This window comes from Fundulus heteroclitus, unplaced genomic scaffold (genome assembly GCF_011125445.2).
Source record: "Fundulus heteroclitus isolate FHET01 unplaced genomic scaffold, MU-UCD_Fhet_4.1 scaffold_92, whole genome shotgun sequence".
NCBI lineage: Eukaryota > Metazoa > Chordata > Actinopteri > Cyprinodontiformes > Fundulidae > Fundulus > Fundulus heteroclitus.
The window spans coordinates 530,560-548,638 of record NW_023397384.1 but is presented as its reverse complement, the minus strand read 5'-3'; the positions used below and the strand labels follow the sequence as shown (position 1 = coordinate 548,638).

The following is an 18,079-nucleotide window of genomic DNA, read 5'->3' as shown; positions in this document are numbered from 1 at the left end:
GATATTAAAAGTCTTCATTAAAAACCAGGCAGAGTGAATCTTTTTCCTATCAAAGACTTAAAAGTGACTCATTTACATTTTGTGCCACACTTAAAATTATAATTGGGTAAAGATTTTGCACTTGGATTTTGAGAATGGCAGTAATTTAGCTGAAGTAATGCACTGTCCACTTCATTTTACAACAAGCTCAAGTTGTAGAAAACGTTTTATAAACCCTTTCCCTTTCTGCTAGATACCGACATGCTGGAGATTTCATTTTACAATTGATCAAAGTGCTATATTTTTCTCATTTATTGGTGCTATATAACTATTAATTACAATTAATTAATACTATTGTTCTCCCAATTCAATAAAAATGTTCTTATTTCTAAAGTATTCAGGGCTTTCGCTTTGATAATCCAGCTGGAGTTTCTTATCCGCACTGTAAATTACAACATAAAACCAGGCTTTATGCTAGCAAGCTGCGTTTACTCAATATATTACTGAAAAAAACAAATGCGTGTACAAATAATAAACACAAAGACCACAAATCTGAAATGAATTTAAACCAGCAAAACCAATTGTGGGAGTTCCCTGGAGCAAATTGGAGAAAATAAAATAGACTGCTATGATTTCCTTTTAAGGCGTGCAAGAAAGCAACAAGATTCCTGATAGTGCCTTACACAGACAATGAGAAAACTTATTCTAAGAATCTCAAGCAGGTTAGTTCCCTATGTTACAGAATATATAGCAGATGGAAGTCAATATGTTAAAGACACAGCTGTATGAAAGACAGCCAGGGTATATTTGGCTGATACACAGTGAGCCCTCTGTAGTATTTAAACCAGTTGGAAGACCCTGAAACTCAGAGGAGGCAGGCAGGTAGGAACATGGCATGAAAATAGCAGCTTTATCAGTAAAATAATAAAAAAGATCACAAACTCAACAACAAAAAACAAGCTGGAAGTGATGCCGGAAGCAAAAACTTAGAAGCTGAAAAACCACAGGCACAAACCAATAAAAACAAAAAACAGCAATACACCTCTGACATCAAGAAGATCTGAAAGAAACCAAGGAGTTTATATTATGGGAAGAGTTACTGGATGTGAATCACGTGGATGATTAATGATTAAAGGGGCGAAGTTTGACCAAAAATAGAAAACACAAAAAAATGTATTCATTGGCAAAAAAAAAAAAAAAATTACACCAAGCATCTTCCTGATAATGCTTACTAAGTCCTTTTTTACTAGGTCAAGTGCAATTTATTAATCTACACATTCTGACTAAAGAGCTGAGCATATAAAATATAAATATGCAAATAAGTTACAATAAATAAAACAATAAGAAAATATAAGTAAAATACTACGGTAATGGAATAAATACAACACAAAAAATAGCGATAGATGCCAGAAGTTCAGCAAAGATTAAAAACAGGGTTCAAAGCAGGTTCTGAAAGTATGAACCTGAAAAAGCAACAACAAACATCTGATCTCTGTTCATTAATCTGCTTCTCTACATCTAAGACCATTGGCCCCCTAACCTAAGAGAGGTTTTGATAGTGTACAAAGTTATTTAATCAGTTTAATGAAGGGATGCACAAGATTTAGAAAACAGGAAACTGCAATATTATAGTTAGATATTTCAATGACATTATTGGCTAGATATATGCCACTCTTCTTGTTTTTTTCTCTCTTTTGAGTCCATAAATCCCATTGGGCTTTGTTGTCATGGTCACTAAGATATCTATCAGGTGTGAGCATGAAAGCTAATTAAAGTCAGTCCAAAGGGCCAAAGGAAAAGGGCTAAACTGAAGGAGACCAATATGATTTAATGGCAACACAGAGGAAGCGGACGCACCAGAAAAAATTAAGAATCGACTAAACAGGGCATAAATCAACACATGCATGGCTGCCACAGGGCAATTATTAGAAAATGTAAAAACTACTTCAACTTGAGTCTTTGCCCAATTGTTAAAGCACTAAGTTCATAAGATTTTCCCAGGGTTATTTTTCTGACTTCCTGATGCAAAAGAAGAAGAAGAAACATCATTCATACACTACGGTGGTGGCAGGATCATTATTTGGGACGCAACTGAGTATAAATTCATTCAAAAGAAATTTAAATGAACCGAAGGATATAAAAGCAAACACAAACAGACATTATATGTCAAAAGGACAGATTTAAACGTTGGGCATTTGACATAAATCTTAATTTTAGCATCACGAGTTAATCTGTGTAAATTAATTGTCAAAAAGCATTAATGGTAAATCAAATACACTAAATATTCAAACAAAAAACACATTGCTGAAAATGTATCCTTGCCTGGCTTTTACCATTTATTTATTTTACTCTAACATGAAGTATTCAAAAGCACACACCACTGAAACAACAATGTCTTTATTAAACATTTACTAAACAAAGATGAAACCAAAATGGAGGCTTCCTGAAAATAACCCTTTATTAAGGGTTATTTGTGGTTGAAGGGTTATTTATTGATAACCCTACAAAAATGATTACAACCCATTGTAACCTCTTTAGCCTAAAGACACAGCGGTGTTCAACTGTTTCCATGTCTCGGCAACTTTTTCAGAAGCAATGAATACTAAATTAGAGGCCAAGGAAAAAAAAAAAAGGATGCCAACACCTATTATTGCACTCATGCTGAAAGTGATGGAAATGGAAGCTCTCACACAAGAACCAATCTCTACAATTTGCTTTCAGAAAGGCTGACCTACACTTAGATTGATTGGATGTGATATTGAGGGCATCTGCGCAACTTCAATTTATGTAAAATTCATAAAATAAGGCCTGCCATTTAGTGCTCTTGGTGAATTGCAGGCAGTTTGCATTTGTATTGCATGAACCTCTTTTGCATGTGTTCAGTGGGTGTCTGGAGGCATACCTTGGGCGTTGTTTTGGCAGACATAAGCCCTCTTGGAGTCGCAGAGGTGTGAGCTGGTCTGACGGTTCTTATCAAAGGAGACGCACACGTTTCCACGAGAGATCGACGTGCGGTGCTGCTGGCCCTCCTCCCCCTCCTGGGCCTCCGACCCGTTTACCCAGTGCAGCTTGCCCGGAGAGTCGACGTCGCTCAGGCCGAGCCACACGCCTCGCTCCCCATTGACAGAAAATCTTCAGGTGATAAAAAAAAAACATGCGTGCATTGAGTCTCAAAAGAGCCTGTAACTTATGTCTCAACTTGTGCTAAAAAATAAGTGACTGCTGCCAGAAAAGGGTGAAACACGGCTTTAATTGGACTTTAAGGGGAATGGCCTGCGCTGGTGTCAAATATGGATCAAAACCTTGTGGTTTTGGGAAGTAATTTTTCATTCTGAGGTGCCTACAGAGCTGAATCAACTCCCCACCCTCATTTTTCTTGCTGCCACGTAGAGGAGGGGGAATCGGAAGAAAGCATTAGTGGAAAAGGGCGTAAGGAGGAGGTAAAAGAGACAGTTTTGAAATCACTGATTAAAAAATTTATATAAGCCCTCTTATATAAGCAAGGGGGAGGAGAATCAACAGTGAAGGAAAAGAAAGAGAACAAACAGCATCTGCAGCAGTTTTTTTTTTTTTTTTTTTTTTTTTTTATTTACTTCAAGCTAAGAGACCAGGGCTTCTAACCTCACATCAACGGAGATACACAGAGCTTGTGGAGACTTCCTGGTGAGGTGTTTAGCTCACAATGCAGCTGTGCTGTCACAGATGTGTTTTTACAAATTTCTTTAACCCTAAACAGAAAACACAGGAACATTCCCTCATCCAAACCAAAGCCGATCCAGATCTCAGTCTACAAACAGCTCACCAAGCAAACACAGAGTGGATAAAGATTAGTAGTGGGAGCTCTTAATGATTAATAAGAAGAATAATCCTGATATATAGACCACAGTACGAGGAAGGTCAGAAGTAAACTATCAGAAAATACATGGAAAAGAGGAAATGCAAAAGACAGATACAGGGTAGAATCCACCCCCTTAAAATTTCTTCTGCTTTATCTCTTAGTCACACTTAAACGTTTCAGATCATCAAAGTTTTTAAAATCCGACAACGATAGCTTAAGTAAATTAGGTTTGTTTAGAGAACGTTTATTGGAATCAACCTACCCCTATGTGCACATGTTTAAACAGGAATTCCTTGTGATTTGCCAGATCTTTAGGAAAGCTCAGTCGCATTTCATTACATAAAACCAGGCCTGATTTCTGCCAGGCCCATAGAAAAAAACCCACTTAAATAGAACCTATCGGAAAACATGACGTAGGCTAAAATATCTCAAAAACCAATCAGTCTCAATCTAAACAAATTGAAGAACACCTAAAAAACACATTAAATTTATCTGCCTCAAATAACATTGAAAGCCATTTTTAAATAAATTTGAATTAAAATATTTCTGCAAAGATTGGGACAAACAATCACAGCAATGTAGTGGCGTTATTGTAGTTCTTGGTGACATGGCGTATTACGCTGCTGAATGATGTCACAGACATCAGAAAATACAGTTTCCAATAATCCAGCGACACCATAAGCATCCAGACTGCTCTGCGGCTGTGCAGAACTGTACACAACAGATTGTTATGAACTGTGTTCTGAAGCGTTTCTATCAGAACAGGAAGTACCTTCGTCCACATCTGGAGCTACAGGGGCTTGTTGGATTAGATCACAGCCTCCTTAATGTTTTTAGTTTTCTTCTATACAACACTTTGTGTCTTGAAAGGGCTGCATAAATAAAACTTTACTAATTTGCTAGTACATTGATCTTTTGAGGGAAAAATCTTCACTTGACGGCTAATATTTCCCACCCACTAACAGGTACTGTACCATGATTAAGAGGCAGTTTTATTCACGTCCCCTGTCACTGTTTGCAATCTTATGCCTGATGGAGGTATAATTTATACAAAGCACTCTCCAAACCTCCTTCCCTTGCAATTGTGAAATTATCACTTAATGGAAGTGCCGCATTTGTTTTTTTCACTATGCTGCAGACTGGCTGAAGCATCCTTTGTTGCACCTAATGTTCCTAACTGTGAGAAAGCTGACAGGAAACTAGACTGTCCCCTGAAAGCTTCCTACAAAACCTGTTTTTATTCTTTTCTTTAGCATGGACTTAAAAAAACCACAGTATGGCTTTGTACTGTGCATATGTTTTGGAATAAAAGGAAAACAGTCCAACCATTTAATGAAAAAAAAAAAAAAAACTACGTAATTACAGCAAAAAGAATACTAAGGCCCTACTTCTCCCCATCATACAAAGAGAAAGCACTCACTGTATGACTTTTTCTACCAGCAGGTTACGCAGTTCATCACTCCTAACCACAGCCAGATCCCCGCTGCGGCTCAAACACTGCTGTCGAGCATCTTTCCAGCTCAGCTCCTCTGGAAAAATCCGGAAGCAGCTTGAGGACTTGTTGTCAAACACCCCTGCACTCGGCGGACAGTCCGGCAAGGCTGGCGAGAAAACGGCAAAGAGTCGTGTGACTTCTCAGAACAACTGAAGTCACAACTTTGTGTAAAAAGACAGCTCGTTCTCTGCTAAACAAGGGATTATTTTTGAAGATTATCCAAGAACATAACTAATCGGGTAATACGTTTACAGCAAGTTTGAATTTTTGCACCACAGATGTGAGATTGTATGCCAATAAACGAGTGTCATCTTGAATATTCATTGTGAAGCTATCTAGTAAAAATCCCAGCAACATCTAAATGCAACTCGATTTGAACTGCAAAATATAATTTGTAAACACAGTTTTCTTTATAAGAGGAACCGTCAAGCGGTATTACATCTTTTAGCGCTGGATCAACCAAGGGTTTAAATTTAAGATGTTTATGTGTGTTTAAATGTTTAAAACACGTGTCTTTACATACCATCCAAGCATAAATTAGAAAAACTTGAAGTAATATCAGTAATTCTTCAGAAGTGGCTTTATTTGCCAATTATTGTATGCACAATAAAGTAATTTGACTTTGGCTACAGCTCTCACAGCATACAGACATTAGGTACACTCATGTAAATAGCATGTCTTTTTTCAAAAATGTAAAGAAAGAATAACAGGGAGCTTGCGAGTTGGTGATATCGCAAATACTGTATTGTTCGGACCATAAGGCGCACCTGGTAATCTGCGGAGGGTCAGTTGAACAGAGTTTGTGTGTTAATAGTTTTTCTTTTACCTGTGGCAACCTGGACATCATCCTTTGAAATTGTCCAGTTCACATCTACGCCAACGCCGCCCCAACTGACAAGTGTGACCTCCAGACTCCGGTTGGCCACGACGATCGATGGGCAGTGCAGCTCGAGTTTGGGAGGAAGAGCCACTGTCACGTTTGTGCGTGCAGAAACCTGAGTAACAAACAAATGCAGGTGCATCATTTTTTCATGGGGAAAGCAGAGAAGTTCAAAGATATCACAACCTCAGATGTCGAATTCTATTTGGGTTAGGGTTTAAACAGTTTTTTTTCAGGGTAGAATGGTGATATAAAATCTATAATAGATTATCTTTAATGAATTAAATTAAATTACAAATGCTGCCGAACTTGTAGTTTCTAAATGCATTTTTGCACAAATGCCTTTTTGCACCATCATTTCTGCACATACAAATGGTTTTAAATATTCTCCTGTGCACCGTGATCGCACACTGTTCTCTTTCTCCTGCATTGTTTACATTTCAATTTTTTACTTTTTAATCACTGATGCACTCTATACTGTAATTTACAAGCTGTATGCAACGGAATTTCGTTCTGTATGCACTCTGTACATACAAAATGACAAATAAAGATGTCTAAGTCTAAGTCTAATAGATTAATAACAATGATTAAATGCACAAATTTGAATTTATTGAATAACATTCATTTTAAAATTTATTTTGCCCAGGTTGAAATTTTTTTGAATCTGTACATTTATTTGGTTAAAGGTCCTGTAGCATCAACAGACATCTGGCATAATTGACTATTTTTAGTAGAACTGTTGGGTAGTGTTCATTTAAATTTGTTGGTTTTCAGTCATAGACCATAATTTGTGGAATATACTTACAGGCCTAGGTCGGTGCCAGGATACCAAGCAGTTTAAATGAACAATACCAACAAGAATGGTCAAATATCCAGACTGATTTTTGTCAAAAGCATGTTGATGGCACAAAAGGGGTTGAGGTTTGACATTTGACCAGTAAATTTTGATTTATGCGGTTATTGGACTCTTTGCTAATAGCTTTGACCATGTGTAAACAGGAGAAATTCACAGTGAATTCCATTCTTGTTTTTAAAATTGATGAAAGTTGTTTGCTGTGGGATCTTTCCACTCTAAAAAAAAACAATAATTTAAAAACATAATGAACGGAAGATGCCATGTGATCGGAACTGTAGATGTAAAAAATGAAGACCAAATGGCCTTCAAAACTGTAAGCAGACAAAGCCAGCACAAGGACCAAATGAGAATCCTTTTCCAAAACATTTCTCTCTAACCTCCTTGTGTCCTGCCCAGGCCTTCAAACTGACTTTGTAACGTCCTGGAATTGCAAACTTGTGAGCTGCTGTGGCGACACCCATTCCCGTAGTGTTGACCCGAGGCGATAGATCACCAAAGTCCCAGGAAAGCGTCACGGGCGTGACAGTGGAGGTGGCGGAGAAATCGATGAGGTCGTGCACGCTTTGGAGTGGGAGAGGCCTCAGCGAGACGGAGAACTCCACCGCAAACACATCGCGGGCCAGAGTCCACTGACATTCCTGTCGATTAAAGGAAAGTATGTGAGGAAGTGGAGGTTTTGTTGTTAATACGCACTAGTGTTTCAAAAGCAAAGCAAGTTTATTTGTTTAGCATCAATAAATGAGATAAATAAAAGTGCTTAGCAGGAAATTAAAAGAACTGAGGTGGAAAAGTGAACTAAAAGTAAGTTAATTTTCTTGAAATGAGTATTTGTTCTTGAGTTGAGCAGGTAAATAAGATCATCTGCCAATGGAATGAGTATTTTGACCCCTAAAATAAGATGATTAGATATACTGCACTTGAAATAAGATGATGGAGATGAGCTGTTCCTATTTGAAGTGAAAAAATCTTATTTTATTGGCAGATCAATTAAACTTGCCTGGTCTTACCTTTATTGCAGTGAAAAAAAATCCAGAACAAGAAACAGCAAGATAAAAGTTTTAAATCAGATGAAAAGAAAAACCCAAATAAAATGCACATTTAAGACATTAGCTAAATGAAAAGATGAGTTAACCTTATTGGAAAAGCTGCCACAAACACTAATGCTTTTGGTCCTAATTCACAAAAAGCCAAAAGTTCCTGCAAATGTTGGGTTTTCCGGGATTTTGTTTCAGAGAACGAAGAGCATACAAACTAAACGACTCCCCTTCTTTAGTTCTGGTCTTGAGAACACTTGAAACGATCTATAAAGACCTTAGACGTCTACATGGTTAGAGCAAATCCAAAACAAATTCAGACCCAGGACCAATTCCAGCCATATAGGCCATTTTTTAAAAATCCACCATTTTACAAACAAGGAGCCATTGCAGTGATTTAACGACTGGTGGGATATGATTCAATAGCAGCAGCTATTTGGATAAGCTGCAGCTGCTTCGTTGATATGACACCATCACAACGACCTAAACTACTGAAAAGACAGTTTCTTTCTTTGTCCCAGTCTGACAGGAAACCTTTTAATTTAGCAATGTTATAAGCAGGTCTTCTTTCAATCTAGTAGAGGGCTGATCTCTAACCTTGCCTTTTTGGGATCAGAACTACAGTACTCTCTTTTTTATTATTAAACTGGGGGGGAAACCTGGGCCATTCACCCGTAGATATTAAGGACACACTGAGATACTCCATAATCTGAGCTAGGGAGAGTGTTTACGGTAAAGTCCAAAATTATTCACACCCCTGGCAGATTAAGATTTACAATTATTCTCATTCAACAAGCAAGTTTGTGTCTGATAAAAAAAAATCCAATTGGCCTGTCTCAAAAAAATAACAGAACAACGTAGAGGTAGTTTTAGATTAATAATGTCCAGTTTTGTTTACATTAATTACATTCAAAAATAGCATATGTCAAAAATATTTATACCATTCTCAATACTTAAAATATTTATGGTATTGCAACAATGCAACTGATTCATTTTGGGCTTGCCACAGAAGATCTGAAAACAAAGTAAATACACAAAATTGTTTTCCTTAAATTTGTTTAGAAATTAAATAGCTCAATATTATCATTTTTAACTACAAACTAAATCAAACATATGGACTGCTTAAATTCCAACTTACTCTTGGAAATGTTATTTTTTAGTTAAGGATAACTACTGGAGTCTTTAAAGTAACTCAACCTGGTTCTAAAGGATTTCGACAATGACAAGAAACAAGGAGTATGACATAATGCTTAGCAAAACTACCAAATTAAAACAGCAATTAAACATGCTTTGGATCCGAGGAGTGTGATGCGTACCGTCATCACATCGGGATTGGTACAAGCAGCCGAACAGTGAGATCCGCTGATGAAGTTGGGCTCGTTGTTCGTGCTACACAGACACTCGTGCCTCTCTCCCAAGCCCCCATAGAGGTACAACAGACCAAAACACACGCTGTTACACTGTTCACGTGTGTAGTTCCCAGGTTTGGAGTAAGTGAAGATCACAAGCTCACGTTGACCTCCTCCTCGACCGCTTCTGTCCTGGAGACAAGCGGCGTAGCTGAGACCTGAACCAGAGATGGGAGGATTTAGGGTTTAGCTGCGAGATCTCTCATTTTAACAGCAGAAAAGGTCAGACAGTGAAGAGTTTATTACTTCAGCGTCTTAATGTACCTTTATAAGTCCAGTGTAACCATGTAATAATACTGCCCTTTAATCTGAGTTTTAAAAATGGGTATAAAATAATTATGTTATAATAAAAATAAATAAATAAAATAAATAAAAAGAAATAAAATATAAAATTAGTTTATGGTGTACAAGAATTTAGCAGCACTGATATTTAATCAAACTTTATTGCAGCCCTTGGTGGCGTTATCGGATTTAGAGGAGATAGCTGAACTAGTCATATGTGTCCGTAGATAAGATAAGGTCAGCTGAATTAATAAAAAAACAAAAACAAAGATTGAGTATATGGGTCCAATAGCATGCCTTTTGGGAGAGCTGCAAAATGAAGTCTCTATTATCCAAATACAGCTTTCTTTCATTTGGTTGATCCCTTCATTTCTGCTTTCTGCATCTTTTTACTGAAAATATACTTTTTAGTTGATATCAACTACACATTTTTTTAAAAACAGTTTGTTGGCCATGAAAACCCCATAAATTGTTGTTGTTTTTTTTTGCATACATCTAAAAAAGAGGTGTAAGATATGGGTTAAAACATTTGGATGTCTTACCACAGGTTTGCAGGCTACTATTGAGCAAAGGCTGTTGATGGAGTTCAGGGGGGCGGTCGCAGAGCATTGCATATGGGTGTCGGACTTGGTATTTTTCCTGGAGCCACTTCACCAACCGCAACAGCTTACAGTCACACACAAAGGGATTGTTGCTCAGATCGCTGTAGAAAGAGAAGGGCAGGAGTAAAGTGACCAAAAGATTTGTTTTAAAATCTCAACAGTCCCAACTTAACAGTGGTTTTTTTTGTGGCTATTTCAGGTTTACCACTCATTATTTCTATTTAGCCCGTCAAAATATGACAAAATTTTGACCAACCAATTTCCAATCTCCAAGCCTCTCTTTAAACATCTCATTGTTGAATACATTTTCTGAGAACGAAAAGAGCATTGCGCTCCTGCAAACCTACCAAGAGATGGTTGTCCACCTAAACTGGAAGACGGGGAAAAGAGAGCTTAGTCAGAGAAGCAGCCATGAGGCCAATGGTAACTCTAAAGGAGTTTCAGTGATCTACAACTCAAGTTAGGGAATTTGACTGTAAGATTACTGCCAAGACTGCCAAAGATATAGGACTCATCTTATAGCAGGGCAATGGCCCAGTCAGAGCTAAACTGTAATGGTTAGAGTAAAGGAAATTAGAGTGTTAGATTGACCTAGTCAAAGTTTAGACCCTATTCCACTGGAGAATCGACGGCAAGACTTAAAAATGTATGTTCTCTGTATTCTTCCAATCTTATCTGAATGAGCTGCAAATAAGAATGGGAAAGAAATTCTGACTCTTGAAATGTGAAAGTGACAGACACATAATACCCCAAAAGACTTAGAGCTGTAGCTGCAGCAAAAGCTGGTTCTACAAAGTCGTAGTGACTCAGGCTGTTAAATCCAAATTCACACACTTGAATAAATAATTTCTCATCCATCTTATTCATGCATGACTTTGTGCACATAAAATCCAAATAAAATACACAGAACTTTGGGCTTGCAAGGGGACCAAATGCTAAAATGTTGTAGATGTTGTGAATACTATTGCTAGCCGCTGCATATAGCTACTGTCCAAATATAGCATAAACAAAAATGTTGAAGTTGAGCCATGTTTATCTCACTTAAATAATCAAAACACATTTTAACCGCATTTCGAAGGCGTTTATGGAAAACACCTTGTATTTTCTATCTCTTATCCAAGAAATGTTGCTGGAAGTAATGAGCTGTGCAGAAGTCACTAAAATAAAACTGGATGCAATGCTTAACCACTGAAGCTGGGACAACAGCTAAGTTCAGCTAAATTTATGGTAATGAATAAATGTTCCTGTGGCAATGGAAAGTGGTTTTGGTTCACAGCGGCGACCAGCTGCAGGGCATTTCTTTTAATCAGTTTCCTCGGTCTGCCTCTCTTTATGTGCAGCTTTTAGTGTTTTCTCCTGCAAGAGGCCAACTAGCCTCACTGCCCTGACCAACCTCAGCTGTTGAAGCCATTGCTACTAAACAAACATGCTGCAGAAAAGTATGTGAACACTATCAACGAATCACCAAATCAAATAACTATATCAATCAATTTTTGGATAACTTCACCTCAATTAGGGAAAAAGAACAATATCAGCTAACAAATGCTTAAATGCGAACAAATCATTTGATCGGACTAAATATTTAATCAAGTGTCCTCAGTTCTTTAATGGGTGTAAATTCAGCTTTATCACCCTTCAGTCTGCAAATGACTTGCTAAAGATAAACTTTCACTGCTATGCCATAGATTAAATGGTTTTGACATTTGGATGCTTCAGAATAGGTGCAATACTGTAAACTTGTAATGTGGCAGCATTATCCAAATTCCCAGAACAACCCCTTTCATTTAAAACTGCTGAAAGTAAAATTTAAACCATATGAAATCATGTATCAAGGTTATATATTGAGAGACGTTCATCCTTTTAAAATCATAGACACAAATTTTGCAGAGGCTAACAATACATATCCAGTCAGCTTACTTCTCTAATACAGAAACTAGAAAGCACTTGAAAAGACAATAGGCTGGATAAAAAGAGAAATGCAGAGGAAGACAATTTTTTCGATTTTTTTTTTTTTTTTTGCTGAACCTGAATTTTAAAGGTCCACTAAACCATCATACTAATTAGTATAACCCAAGAACAAGTGAAAATTATTACTGAGAATAAATGAGGCCTCGGCTAAGATAAAAAAAAAAAACACTTAAAAGTAAAGTAAAACCAAAAAAGCTTTATTCTTTTTAAAAAGTAAGCGACAAAGAGCAAATAAAACAAGAGTCCAAATACAAAGATTTTATGAGAAATAATTGGGAAATATAAAAAAAGCTGTGATAGACAGTGTATAGTAAAGAATGAAGCAAAATCAGATTAGCGAGGTACTATTTTATGTAGATTAAATACATAATTTCCTATTTCCTATATTTGCCAGAGGCAGTGAAAGAATTACAATAGTAAGTCACAATAAAAAATGAATACTTACATTTGTGTTCGGTTACATGAGTTGTCACATATCCTTTCTTCTATGGTTTTAATTTGATTGTTGCTCAAGTCTCTGGAGGCAGGAACAGAGACATCACTTTTGACATTAGCACAAAAAGTCTTCTTCTCTCTTTTTTTTAATTGCAGTGCTTAATTACAGTCACATTGTCATTTTGACTAAATCAGTGTTGTGTGGGTTTGTGAGTGAATGACAATTCTAAGCCAAGAAAGGAATAATTTGATCAGCAAGTATCTGCTTTATCTGAATCTAATTAATTCATTCTAATTAAAAGGAGAGTCAGATCTGCTTTGAGGAAAGAGGACACCGTCACCTCTCGTTTGGACGCGATTCTCAACAGAGCATCAAAATAATACAACCCAAATCAGATTTTGTTTCCATATTTCTAATATATGGTAGATAGTTCTCTGTCTATTATTATCTATATTTCCCACATTCAGTTTCCTTTCCCCCCCTCTTCCTCTCTCCACTCACATCTCCTCCCTCCTCGCTCCTGAAAGCTGAATAATGGGCCCGTTGTGCGGCGGTTTTGGACGGAACGGATGGAAACCATCAGAGCTCGCCCTCATTACACACACACACACACACACACACACACACACACACACACACACACACACACACACACACACACACACACACACACACACACACACACACACACACACACATAAACATGTGCCTAAATACCCATTCAATGAGTGGAAAAAGAAAGGTAATGCATGAAAAAGATGGAAAGATGAAAAGAGGGAGGTAGTGGGAGCCCTCAGCAGTGAGCTGTAATTGAACTTAATCGTAGCATGATTAGCATGTGTGCGCGCTATGTGAGGGTTTTTTTTTTAAGCTCTGCGGTCCTGCTAACATACCCCTGGGATTTCGGGCTACTTAAATCCAGACTAAACCAAGATTTTTCCTCCTCTGCAGTCTTTTCATCCTCCTCATCCTCTTCTCCTCTCAACCCTGACACTGACAGCTCCTTACCCCCCCTTCCTCTTTAACTTTATACTCACAGCACTGACAGCAGCCCACAACAGAACACTCCCCAGGGAAAAACTTTGATCCTGTTTCCTTGAAGGTACCTGAGAAGAAACATGTTTACATGGTGAGATCCTAACTGTGACTGATAAAGAGTTCAGTATTTAAGTCATCCTTCATTTCATAGCTTTTTACTTCCAGCGGCCCAGACTTTCTTATAATCTCTTAAGGTGGCCGTGATCATTATCTCTCTGCTTCTGAAGGCCCTCCAGCACATTTCCTTGGACCTTGACTCGTTTACAAGACATGACTGTCAGAGACAGTTCATCTTCTGTAGTGTTTTCAGTCTGAAACTACTTATTTTGTCCTGCACTTGTCCACTTTCCACATGTTTTAGCCAAATGATGCAAAAAAAGGGAAGAAGACTTTAAAATATTGCAAAAATACTTCCAAGTGCAAAGAAAGCAGGTTGGTGTAAAACATTTACACCTTTCTGGATAGAGATTGGCTCTTTATTCAATGATTTGATTCACAAAAAAAAATCATTTGAATTAGTAGTTTCAATTAAGTAATTAAAGAAACACAGGTGATAACTAATACATGGTTTTCAATGTTTTTAGAAAAGAAAATCTGAAAAGTATGGCATGCATATTAATGCTCCCCCTTTACTCCAAAATAAAATCTAACACAGCAAACTGCCTTCAGATTTAGCTAAATTAGAATATTGTCACAATATTTTTTTTTTCTCTAACATGGAGCTTTAGAGATTATTCACCTCCTTTACAATCCTGATCAACTGTGTAGAAGCAGGATAAAATGTGGTATCGGTACCCTAAATTGTAGCTTTCTTATCTTTCCCATTTTGAAGAGAAATTGGCCTCTGTGTTAGTATCCCACTGATCAACATAAAATACTAAAGGGAAATTACAATTTCAAAACGGCTTCAGCTACATTTATTTCATGGGAATTCTTAGGGTTGGTAAAAGGAATGTGGATGGTAACAGCACAGAAAATGTCTTTGTTATTGAGAAAAATGTTTAAATCATCTTGGAGTTGTTTTGATACTTCAGCACCCTAGTTTCCCAGCAGTACTTGAATGCAGCATGTAGAGCTGTCTGGAAAATCCTCTCATCAACGGAGATTCATACTGGGTATGTGTAGACTGTGGGCTCACTGGATGCTGATCTGGACATCAGACGATTTCTGTGTGATGTATCTGTGATGTTTACATTTACCTTGATGTTTCAGGGGAGTAATTGAGTTCAGTATATCACTTTTGAAAAACGCTGAAGTAAAACTTGGGTTCGGTCAACCCTTCTTTCTCCCACGTAGATGCCTGAGAAATCCTTTCTGTTTTTTGGTGTCAGTTTTTTAAAGCTGCACTACAAACGTTGCATTGCACATGTAGTTCCTCTGATAAACATTGTGCACATGTTGAGTAAAAAAAAACAAAAACCCAAAGGCTGTATTTGTTCGGTACATGTGTGTACCGAGTAGGGCTGAACGATTTTGGAAAATAATCTAATTGCAATTTTTTTTCTTAATATTGCGATTTAATGCGATTTTTTTCCAGCTTAATTTATCATGTCTTTTTAAACATATACAAACAACAAATCATTTTGTTTCCTCGCTGTGCAGATTAGTTGCTAAAAGACCAACAGCATCTAAACTCGGTGCAGAAATGATTGCGTTCTGCCTACGATATATTTCAACCAAAATTGTAATTTTGACTTTTCTCTGCATTAACCACAAGCAACAAAAATGGCGTCTAAATAAAGAAGTTTGTAAAAAAGGACTATTCAAAACAAGAACTTTTAATGTTTCTATTAATCAGAATATTATTCAAGAGAACAGCTTTTAGTTGATTTGGACTTCAATCCTTGTTGAACATAAAGTGCAACCAACAAACAAGTCTATGTATTAAACTGATTGACCTGTACTTAATGCTATGTATTATATAAACTCTAAAACAAGTAATAAAATTAGATTATCTCACTGCTGCAACCCTCTTCCCTTCCATGTGGAGGCAAACCCACTTTAAACATTTTACCAACACCTAATGGACATGTCTAATTCCCTAATTGTTACATAGCCAAAAATTGCAGACTCTGCGATTTGGAAATTGCGTTTTTTTAAATCGCGATTATATTGAAAATGCGATTAACAGCCCTAGTACCGAGCCATCGTGGCAGTATGAGATATTTTCAACAAACAGGTGTAACCATTACACCCCTAAGAAAGTAAAGACAATTTCTTAACATGGGATTTTTTTTTTTACCTCTTTTAATAAATGTACTTGGATTAAAGATTGGAATTTTCTTTAAAACAAATTACGTGTGAGATAATTACCTAGCAATAAAAATGATTGATTTATTTTAAGGCATTTCAGGCACTCCTTTTCCAGGGAAAAATGTTGAAGGTGCGATAAGAATGCACTGAAAAACCTAGAAGCTACAGGACTGGTTAAGAGATAGGTAGGTTCTAATACTTTTCAGCAATATTTCACATACTTTAGCGGACAAATGCACAACTTCTTCGTTTGTGTGGTTTGAAAATCTTCTCCTTTTGGGTCATATTTGAGCTATGGTAATAACAAATCAATGTTTCATCACAATAATGAATGGATAAATAAGTAGACTATTATCAAAGCATTGTTTACTTACAGCTCTTGGAGCCCAGTGAGACGATCTAGCAGGCTGGTATCAAGGGAGGAGATGTGGTTCTTGGACAGATCTCTGTGGGAAAAAAGCAATATGTCCACATTTAAAATGTCTCCACACACACACACACACACACACACACACACACACACACACACACACACACACACACACACACACACACACACACACTGACCCACAGTGACAACATCATCAGTAGCCAGAAGTAAATAACAATGTAGGGTAATTATTTGGGATTGTAAAAATCTCTAAGAAGGATTTGGGGATTCATCTCCTCGTGATCACTCTTAACGCAGGCGTTACCACTAAAACTTTATTTACTGTAACATGATAATTAAAAAAAATTGACAAAACGTTTTCGCTAAAACCTGAGGGGTAGTCGCTGAACTCGTAAAGTTTAAAGCCAGAACAGAAAAAGGAAGCATGGAAGACGTTAACTAATGAGGAAATAACGCTGTAAAGGTCACCTACGCACACACATCTGCTTTAAAGCAACATTTGTCATGACAGCTAATTATATATATCTGCTTCATCCTTTCCTTTGGCTCTGCTCCTGAAGCAGAAGTAATCCCTAACTCGTACACTTTCACACAGTTTTCATTGCTTATCAGTGACAGGAAGAGGAGATCAGAGCCACACAACGCATGTTGAGGCTTCAGCTGGTACTGAGAAAACAAGCCAAATCTGTATCAATACTCTCTTACTGTAACAAGGTTGTTTTTATTAATAATACTAACATATTTCACAGTCATAGCCGACTAAGAGAAAATGAAAATCCGCCACATTATCACAGCCTGGCACAGCACTGAGATGTGTAACTCAATAGTATTTTTCAAAGGATCAGCATTTTTTAATATGAGTTACTACTGCAAAGTCTTTATGTGTTTTTGTACTTAACATCACTGGTTATGATCATGTGACAGAAATAGAAAACTGCAGCTATGGAGTTTAAAAAGTCAAGCTTGCCAGAAAGGACTCATTATCACATTATCATTGCATGATGACAGCAGGAACCCCCCCCCAAAAAAATTTCAGTTTATTTATATAACTCGGATTTATAAACCAACTTCAGGACAAGGCACTTTACAACACAAACTAGTCCAATTATTATTCCTGTGAAGTGGATATATAAAATCAAATCAGTAAATTAGACTGCAAATATAGAGAGATATTTAAATTCAAAAAGATAAAGTCCAAAATGTATCCTAGTTATAGTATATAGGGTAATACAATTGCAATATCTGGCCAAAAATAACACAAAATGTACCTTTTCATCATCGATAAAAAAAATATTGAAAAAAAAATAATAATAAAAAAATCGGTAAACAAATGATGTTGATGTTAATAAGGATATTCTACAATCAGACAAATAAGCTTTGCTCAATGGACATTTGTCACAATTTTTCTTTAAAAATCTGGGCAAACTTCTTCAATTGGGCAGAGATCCAGACAGTTCCATTATCGATAAATGCATTAAAATCGTTAAAACGACTGTTAACCCAAAAACTATGTTACATTAACTAAACTAGAAAAGTACCCAACATTTCAATCATTTCCTGCTGGTGGTAGATCGAGTGACGGGTAACAGGTCCAGGAGGCAACAACAGATACCATCCT

The 18,079-nt window shown here is 36.9% G+C and overlaps 1 protein-coding gene across 1 annotated transcript in view; it reads right to left on the bottom strand.

The window, feature by feature from the left end:
* The window catches only part of pkd1a (polycystic kidney disease 1a), a 91,213-nt gene that overhangs the window by 54,647 nt on the left and 18,487 nt on the right, over positions 1–18,079 (bottom strand). Inside the window, 9 exon segments of the mRNA XM_036134812.1 lie at positions 2,882–3,111; positions 5,238–5,418; positions 6,139–6,307; positions 7,426–7,686; positions 9,399–9,649; positions 10,316–10,476; positions 12,789–12,860; positions 13,817–13,885; positions 16,445–16,516. Of these exon segments, the coding sequence (XP_035990705.1) occupies positions 2,882–3,111; positions 5,238–5,418; positions 6,139–6,307; positions 7,426–7,686; positions 9,399–9,649; positions 10,316–10,476; positions 12,789–12,860; positions 13,817–13,885; positions 16,445–16,516 (1,466 nt within the window).